The sequence below is a fragment of the Citrus clementina genome, unplaced genomic scaffold, assembly GCF_000493195.1.
Source record: "Citrus clementina cultivar Clemenules unplaced genomic scaffold, Citrus_clementina_v1.0 scaffold_1, whole genome shotgun sequence".
Classification (NCBI taxonomy): domain Eukaryota; kingdom Viridiplantae; phylum Streptophyta; class Magnoliopsida; order Sapindales; family Rutaceae; genus Citrus; species Citrus x clementina.
This window is the reverse complement of record NW_006263303.1, coordinates 21,190,399-21,200,199: the sequence shown is the minus strand read 5'-3', so window position 1 is coordinate 21,200,199 and position 9,801 is coordinate 21,190,399. Positions and strand designations below refer to the sequence as shown.

General features: G+C 33.3%; 1 protein-coding gene across 3 annotated transcripts; it reads left to right on the top strand.

Annotated features, from left to right (window-relative positions):
- Positions 1-4,615: 4,615 nt before the first annotated feature.
- On the top strand, positions 4,616-8,673 carry LOC112095805 ((-)-germacrene D synthase-like). 3 transcript variants are annotated; one of them, XM_024178137.1, is made up of 8 exons: positions 4,616-4,670; positions 4,825-4,945; positions 5,176-5,473; positions 5,565-5,940; positions 6,359-6,577; positions 6,662-6,800; positions 6,919-7,170; positions 8,091-8,673. In XM_024178137.1, exons 1-8 carry the CDS (start codon positions 4,666-4,668, stop codon positions 8,382-8,384), a joined length of 1,704 nt encoding a protein of 567 aa, XP_024033905.1. In that variant the 5' UTR covers positions 4,616-4,665; the 3' UTR covers positions 8,385-8,673. The 3 variants fall into 3 exon arrangements, with proteins under 3 accessions (XP_024033905.1, XP_024033904.1, XP_024033906.1); XM_024178136.1 differs by having other exon boundaries at positions 6,641-6,800; XM_024178138.1 differs by lacking the exon at positions 6,359-6,577.
- Positions 8,674-9,801: the final 1,128 nt, after the last annotated feature.

Genomic DNA, 9,801 nt, shown 5'->3' with positions numbered 1-9,801 from the left:
ATCAAATATTTTTATTTGATAGTACCAATACCAGCGATCTCCAAGGCATGATCATCTCCCATATATACAGATCCTCCTGAGATAGGTTTATATGTGTGGAACCATTCTCTCCTAGAGGTCATGTGCCAGGTAGCTCCTGAGTCTATAAGCCAGACATCAGAAAGTCGTTTTCTACCTTCTGAAATAGTTGTTGTCTCGCTGTAAAGAATTTCACCATCATCCGAGGTACTTGCTACACAACCCTGAGCATTTGATGACTCAGGTTCTTTGCCCTCTTTTCTCTTCTGGTTACTCCAACAATCTTTCTTGACGTGCCCTTTCTTGCCACATTTGTAGCATTTAACATTCTTCTTACTTCTGGATTTTAATCTACCCTGATTTTGACTCCCACTGGGACCACGTTCCGTTGATCTCCCTCTCGTCACCGATAGCGCTTCTGCTTGCTGCGAACTTGCTTGTCTGTTTTCCTTGTTTTTCCGCCTGCTCTCCTCATTTAATACGGAGGCTGCAACATCGTCGAAAACTAGACCCTCCACTGGATTGTTGTTCGTCAGGTTGATGATGAGTTGATCATACGAATCTGGTAGACTTTGAAGTAGAAGCTCTGCACGTTCATTTTCCTCTATATTATGACCCAACGTTGTGAGTTGTGAAAATAGAGTCTTCAATGTGTTGATGTGGTCGGTCACCATTGTAGATTCCGCCATTCGAAGAGTATAGAGTTTTCTCTTCAAGAAGATTTTGTTGTGTAGTGACTTGGCCTCGTACAATTTTGTGAGAGTATCCCAAATTTCCTTCGCCGTATTTTTCTCTGCCACACTAGATAATACTCCATCCGCAAGTGCCAAGTGTAGATCAGAAATGGCGTTGCTGTCTACCTCGTTCCACTTGTCATCAGTTATCTCCATGGGCCTTTCTCCAATTGCTGCCAAGCAATTATTTTTCCTCAATACAGCTTTCATCTTCATTTTCCACAACGAAAAATTATTTCCGTTAAATTTCTCAATTTCATACTTTGCCGCCATTTTGTTGATAAATACTGCACACAAGCTAGTATACCACCTTGAATAGTTGTGAGTATGTGTGAGAATGCACACCAGGAAAGTTCCCAGGAAAGACTGGAGAGGTCACAATGGTCCCACTTAAAACCCAGACTCCTTAAGCTCTTATCGCCTTTATGACAGAACTTTCCTAGACATGTACAAAATCACACAGTTGCTTTACTCACACCACTATTCCCTGCTTTGCACCGTAAAATTCTTGGATCACTTCCACCGTTTCACGTGAATAGTACCGTATACGTGAATAGTGCCGTATACCGTATACGTGAATAGTTCCATACGCCGTATACGTGAACAATTCCCGACTCCAAAAATACAACCAATGGCTCTGATACCACTGTTAGGAAATTGGTGGGTGCAGCAGGACCGCAGCTAAAATAAAATTGGAAATAAAATAAAGAATAAGCACACTAGAGGACACCAGAAATTACGTGGTTCGGCTTTTAGCCTACATCCACGGGCGAAGACAGAAGGAAATATTTTACTAGTGAAAAGGAGTTACAAGTATTGTAGTATTTTAGCTCACTACCCAAAACCCAATACACCCAAACTCTCAAATCACTAAAATAAGAGCTTATAAATTCAAGCTCTTAAACTCTCTCTCAACTCTCTTAATTGCTCTCAAAAATGGAATGCATAAACTCTTCATTAGCACTTGTATTTATAGCAAAATCAAGGCCAAGGAAGTCAAAGCCATGGATATTAAAAACTCCTTCAAAACCATGTTCATCAAAGCTTGGTGGGTAAAAAACCATGTTCATCAAAACTTGGTGGGTAAAATCCATGTTCAAGTTTCAAAGCCATGTGCCACTATTCTTTGTTTATGCCAAGCTTCTAGATGTATTCTAGATGCACCATGCCAAACTTTGACATAATCATGGGACATAATGGCTTAGACGGTTCTGACTTTTGTTCATCTCAGTGTAAACTTCAAAACCATATATTATATGTAAAAAACAAACACCTATAGTTTAAGTTATAACCTCGGCAAGGTACACTACTTGTGAGACTCAACACCCTGCTTCATCAAAAGGCTCACTGTAGTTGATTTCCATTCCGCGGCCTGCCAAAGTTGAAACATTGCGTTGCTTGTTTCTTTAACCTCCAAAACTACGGTGACAACTGTTCAAAAAGATAGTAATGAATGGTGTAAAAGGAAATTAATTAATTACATTTATTTGGCCTGGACCCACGTTTCAATATCAATTAATTTAAACTTTCTCTATCAACCAATTTATGTTTCAATATCAATCAATTAAAAATAAATTGATGAGTATTTTTTATTTAATTAAATTAAATAAATAACTAAATTATTTTTTGTTTAATTAAAATTTAATGTTAATTTAAAAGTTTTATGTAATTTTCACAAGTATTTATTTTGCTTGTAATTATAAAACACCAATTTACTATTCTTATATTAGTTTATTTGTTTTACTTTCCATTCATTAGTCTTGTGCGTAATTTATAAAATTTATATTTATCATGGTATTGATACCATAATTTTAATCACGATATCATAGAATTTTTCTCCTTTTAATCTTGATTTTATATTTGGCTCTAAAATTTTTCTTGTGAAGATAAAGTAAATTTAACCATTTTACCCTTCCTATGGAAAAGGATCAAATTGCTGAAAAAATGTGTGCTATTGCTATTGCATGCGCCATAATATGTCAACGAGTAATAATATAGCCACAAACTCTTATACAAATTTATTTTGTACAAATTAATGTGGTACGATAAAATTAGTTGAATCATATATCTCTTGGCGCACATGATTTATTTTTATTATTTTGTATTTTAATTCAACCAATGAATTAATGCCAAATCAATTTGTATAAGAGTTTATGGCTGTATCATCACTCTATTTCAACTATTTTGTTTGTGACATATGTCATGCAAGTTTGTGGAAAGAAGCCCAATAGTTTCATTATTTCTATTTCACCAAATATTGCCATAAGAATTTCATTTTATTTATTTTAATTAAAGACTACAAATTAAACTAGATAAATTACGTAGTACCAACAACTCTATTCTTTATCGTAACTTAGCTATTTAAGTATGGTGTGCTTACTATGTGGGATGACCACATTTCAATTTTTAGAAACAAAAACCCAAATCCAAGCTCATAATGGCATCAGGGTTATTAAGCAGGGAAGAAGTCGAAAAACACTAAGCTTGAGTCCATATGCTCTGTTGGCACAGCATTTTGGCGGAGGCGCTGTCCGTTTATATCCTTCCAGGCATTAAATAGCTAAGCTAATAATAATTAGATTAATCAATTATATACGCTTAAAGTGTATATAAAAGACCTTAGTATGATTTCAGGCTATAACATGAATCCATGCGCCAAAGATTTTAAGAATGGAAACCGAGTCACAACTGATACAAGCTTGAGCAGCTACTAATAATTAGATTAATAAAATATATACGCTTAAAGTGTGTGAATTTAAAAGGTGAATGCACAATTTTTTAATTTGTATATACTCATTGTTGAATGACTGATGCAAGCACCATAATTATTTATTTTTTTGGACAAGAAGAATTTTGCGTTCTTCAAAACACAGCCTGACTGCACAATTAATCTTACTGATTGGACAGCTTCAATTGTAAAGTTCAATGATCACAGAAAAATTATATAAAATTTAATTTTTCATGATTTCAGCCACTAACTAATCCAGAAAACGTATTAGAATTAATTTTTATGAAATCAACAAAATAAGACAGAAAAAGAAAAGGTGTTAGAAAGTTGAATTTTATTAGGTTTTGACGAATCTTTACTATATAAAAGTTCAAAACTCAAGACCTAAATTAATAGGGAGCCTCTAAGTTACAATAATTATAACATACATTCTTCATGTGAACCATACAAAATTATAGAATTCATAATTTATGTGGTTCACATGAAAAATATATGTTACAATTATTATAACTTAACATTTATCAAATTAATAAGGTATGTGGAGTGGATGTGAGCCACCAAGAAACTAATGTTTTAGAAGGCAGCCACGTTTTTGCAGTTCTTGCCACATTTTCCAAATAAAAACAATACTCTGAGGAAAAGACACTATTATCTATTGAAGTTTGTCTTTTATCAATGATTGCCGACAGACTGTACCCCAGATACTATATATTCAGCTATTATTTGTTGGCATTGAATAATTTGTTGGTAAGGCATCCTTTTAGTAAAGAGCTGCTACCACGCTAAGTAGGCAAATCCATACTAAAAATTTAAGAATTACCTTATTATTTTCTAAAAGTTTAAGATTGTAAATATTTATTCTTTAAAAATAAAACTTTAAAATATTTATCATTATCTATATACTAAGCTAATCAAATACTACCTTGACAAATAAACGTAAGGTAGGCAAACCCTTACTAAAAATTTAAGAAAGGCATCGCATGCGACGACAAGGCGCCTTCAGTCGACATCATCGTACTCTAATTAGTGTTTTCTGATGGGATTTTATCCCCTGCATTATTTACTTTAAGCTCTTCTTTTACCTATAAATTTGAAAGCATTCAAGAAAGGCATCGCATGCTCCGAAGTGATTTTATTTCTTGAACTGTTTGAGAGAACTTGAAAGAATTAGGGGTTGTTGGAGTTATGAGGTATATACTCTAATACTTATACTCTCTGTTATAATATATCAGTTTGTGTTTTGTGTCGTTATTTTTATTTTTCTTTATATATCATCTTGTTTAATATTTATTGTATAATTTGATCGGTCTCAACAAAAATCTTGGATTGGAAAAAAAAAAAAAGGGATCTTAAGAGTGTTCTTTCTTCAAAAGAAAGCACGAAAGCCGATGTGAACCGTCGATCCTCGAATTATCATCCTAGCATTTGGGGTGATCATTTCATTAATGTGTCATCAAATGAAAAGGTATGTATCATGTGACTCTAATATATATAGAAAGAGATGTTCTAATAAGGGATTTTAGATCATATTAAAGTTAAAGATAAACTAAAAGATAAAAAATATATATTTTGTCATATATTAAAATATATATTTTTTTATCTTTTAACTTATTCATAATTTTAATATGGTCATAGATCTCTGAATAAAAATTCACAATATATGTGATCATGATTTTGATAATTTTATTGATGCAGTACACCAATACGGAAGTCGAAAAGCGGTTTGAAACATTAAAAGCAGAAATTGAAAAGTTGCTGGTGAGCAATAATACAGCATGGAAAACACTTGAAGAAATTGTGGCTATTGTTAATCAACTTCAACGCCTTGGTGTGGCCTATCATTTTGAAAATGAGATCAAAGAGGCCTTACAAACAATCTATGATAGCCATGTTAACGGCAATTGTGATGTTAATTACGATCATAATAACGATCTCTACATAGTTGCTCTTCGATTTCGGCTTCTAAGGCAGCATGGTTACAAGGTGTCAGCAGGTATGCATAAGCAAAAGTTTCAATCAATTTTTTTTTTAACATATATTCAGTGGTAATTAATTTTAACACTTGAATTACAACAACGAAACAGATATATTTAAAAAATTCAGAGATGAAAAAGGTGAATTCAAGGCCATGTTAACAAATGACGCGAAAGGCTTGCTATGTTTGTATGAGGCGTCATATCTGAGAGTACAAGGGGAGAATATATTGGAAGAAGCATGTGAATTTTCTAGGAAGCACTTAAAATCTTTATTGTCCCATTTAAGCACTCCTCTAGCTGACCAAGTTGAGCACTCCCTGGAGATACCTTTGCACAGAGGGATGCCAAGATTGGAGGCAAGGCAGTATATTTCCATCTATGAAGCAGACAATTCAACACGAAATGAGCTAATATTAGAACTTGCAAAGCTAGATTTTAATCTTTTGCAGGCGTTACACCGGATAGAGCTAAGTGAGATCTCAAGGTGATCAAATATCAAAACCTCCCCTTGTTTGTTGAAATTTATCATTTGTCCTGTACTGTTTTAAAACCTATCAACAATCTCTCTATTGTTAAAGGGTCTTTTACAGTTCGATTTTAATTGTATCTTTTTCTATTTTACCGATAAAATCAAAATTATGATTTAAAATACTTTTGTTTGTTAAATTGTTAGTAGCTAACTCCACAGAGATCGGCAATTTTATTATTTTTTTCCCCTCCATGAAACCTTGATGGATATGAGCGTTTAGAACATGAGGCAGTAGACTATTAATTTACTAGAACAACAATGGGGTTTTGATCATATTTCTGCATCAAAACTAGTAATTTATTTTATAAATTTGAAATCAATCCATTATAAGACTGAGAAGATCGATTTTACATTGGAAAATAAATTTTTGCAGGTGGTGGAAAGATATTGATTTTGCAACAAAGCTACCTTTTGCAAGGGATAGGTTGGTGGAGTGCTACTTTTGGATATTAGGAGTTTATTTTGAGCCTAAATATTCCACAACTAGAAAATTTATGACCAAAATCATCGCAATAGCTTCTGTCATAGATGATATCTATGATGTGTATGGCACTTTGGAAGAACTTAAGCTATTCACTCATGCAATCGAGAGGTGTGTGCAAATTAATAAGTATTAATAATGTGGCAGTCGATTTTTCGTATAATCAAAGTACAGTATCCACATTGTTTTTGGTAGGTGGGAAGTTGTGGCAGCAAATGAGTTACCAAAATACATGCAAGTCTGTTATTTTGCCCTCTTAGATGTTGTCAAAGAAATGGAGGACAAGCTGGTGAATAAAGAACCACTTTGTTGCATGTACTATGCAAAAGAGGCGGTAAGTACACTCATAATCATGAATATACTCATTATCAATTTTTTTTAATTGATATACACAAATAAATACATATATGGCTATCCAAATTGAATAATTAATTTACTTTATTCTCTCTCAGATAAAAGGGCTGGTAAGGGCTTACTTTGTGGAAGCAAAGTGGTTCCATGCGAAATATGTGCCAACATTTGAAGAATGTGTGGAGAATTCTACAATGAGCAGTGGATACCCCATGCTTGCTGTTGAAGCTCTTGTAGGCTTAGAAGATATGGCAATTACCAAGCGAGCACTTGATTGGGCGATTAGTGTTCCTAAAATTATTAGATCTTCCTCCTTGATTGCTCGCCTTGATGACGACGTCCATACGTACAAGGTATGTACTATATCGATAAAGAATTTATGACCAAATACCAAATTAAAGGAATTTTAACTACTTAATTTAGGGAGAATGATACGTAAGTCCTTAAATACTTCTTATATTAATCACCTCGGTTCCTAATTTATTTTTAATTACCCAATACATTCATAATGCTATAATTTTAGTTTGAACTTTACTATTGAAAGATAGACGTCGTTTTCTAATATACCTTTTCCCACGGGTGAGGCACATTATTTCCTCCCTTAAATAGATGTAAGGACCAGTTACTCTTTTTTATTGAGTAAAATTTAGATTATATTCTTGTAAATTTACTACCTTCAAATCACCTTTTTTTACTTCTGAAAACCTCAAGTTACATTGTTTTTTTATTCAAAAGACAAGTAAAAATGGGGTAGTTGATTTTATTTTTTTTTTGTCTTCTGAATAAAAATGAGGATACATTAAAGTTTTAAAAAATATGACGGTGATTTGAAAATAGTCAATTCATGAGGAGGATATATAATCAAGAATTAACCCATTTAATTAATAAAATTCCTCAGCAATGTTCCTCTGAAAAAACTCAGGGGTAGAGCGAAGAAATTGTCTCATAGGTGCAACTACGTAAAACCATTATAAGATTAGTTTTTTAGTTTGTACGGATCCTTACCGGGGGCAAATTTTTAAATTTATTATGACTGTCATAACTTTTTAAAAAAAAATACATATTTAAGGTGAAAAAATTAAAAAAATAAAATTATTGTGGGATCAATTGCCTACTCACTTTGTAAGTAAATGCCCTAGCTCCCTAAGTAGACTAATCACAATGAGGTTATAACAGTAAAAGAACTCAAAAAGACTTTTTTCTTTTGCAATTTTAACGGCATATAAATTAAGCTAACTGAATTTAATTTATTGCTTCTAAAAAAATTGTTAAGGTCGAGCAAGAGAGAGGGGATGCACCATCAAGTGTGGAATGTTACGTGCAACAGTATGGCGTGTCTGAAGAAGAAGCGTGCAACAAAATCAAAGGAATGGTGGAAATTGAATGGATGAACATCAATGAAGAAATTCAAGATCCGAACCATCCTCCGTTGCAATGGCTTCTTCCTTCCCTGAATCTTGCTCGGATGATGGTGGTGTTATATCAAAATGGAGATGGTTATACTAACTCGACAGGGAAAACCAAGGATAGAATTGCATCATTGCTTGTTGATCCTCTTCCCATGTAACAATATTTAACTCTCTCTCTGCTTGTATACACATAAAATTATAAGTGTGTGTTTGAATTAAGTACTAGTATGAAAAATAATAACCATGCATCCCTGTGTAAGAATAACACGATGTCGCTCGTCTGTGTAATGATACCATAATTGATATGTACTTTAGTCTTTGTTGGATCAATAGGATCACTGCCAATCCTCTCAAAATGAATTAGCTGACTTTGTCTTTTGAGGCAGATGTTATAAGTTGTCTATGCGATTTTCTTTTTTATGCGCATGACTGCGCTGTCCAAAATAACCCTTACTTTCCCATGAATAGTAGCTTTACGTTTATTTCAAGGGATAAAGTTCGTTGGATCCCCAATTAAGTAAAAAAGTTGAGTATGCTCAAGAATATAGTGGATATTAAGTAATAATTTGACATCTTCATAAATCTATTATTATAAGGGCCTCAACAATGGCCCACATTGTAAATCTTGCCCGATACCAATCTTTCAAGAAGAAAGTTGAAGTTTTTAGTTGTATGAGACAAAACTATCATCTATTTCATTTTTTCCGAGAATTTAAATTTTCTTATACAGCCTAATAACTTAATTTCCCCCAGTGGATTTTAAAGTAAAAGAATTTTATTAACTCATTTAATTTATATTCAATAAAAAAATTAAAACAATTATTCACATTCCTAATTCACATATTTCTAAGAATCCAAACGTGAAAACAATCATTTAGTTAACTAATTCTCACTTCACTTCTCTAACTTTTGAGGGAAGAGATTCATTTCTTACTTCTTGTTGAGGAAAGAGATTCAACAGATTTTTAATTCTAGTATTGGTAGTATGTAATAATTAATAATAATATGTTAGGTCCCAGTCAGAGGCAGCCAATGATTACGCGTAACACAAGTGATATTTTTCTGCTTATGGCGAGAAAGGACCAAATAATTGTTGTTTAGAATTCTCAATGCTTTTATTCATATTCTGGAGCTTATTTATAATAACAAGACTTTGGTTTCCATCCTACAATTACGGCTAAATAAAAGAATATAACAACTTAGCTAAGAATTCGAAACCGAAAGATAATCGAAAACAACTTCCATGTCTTAGCTTCCCTCCTTACTTGCTGCACAATCGTTGATAAGCGTATTCCTAGATCACGGCTCCAGCTCCAGCACGTATCTTCACGATCTCAGCACATGCATGTTTCATGCATGGCTTGCATGGTGCCCTCACGTAGCAAACTTAGGATTTGGCTTTGGCATTCTTCCAGATCTTCGTGGCTCATGCATTTGCTGTCTATCATAATAAGATCAGGACTAGTCTCGAATAGATTTCTAATTCTAAAATTAGTAGTTATGTAACATAACAATAAACAATTAAAAAAATACAGCTCCATTCAGAAGAAGGCTAATACCGTCATTTTACAGCCC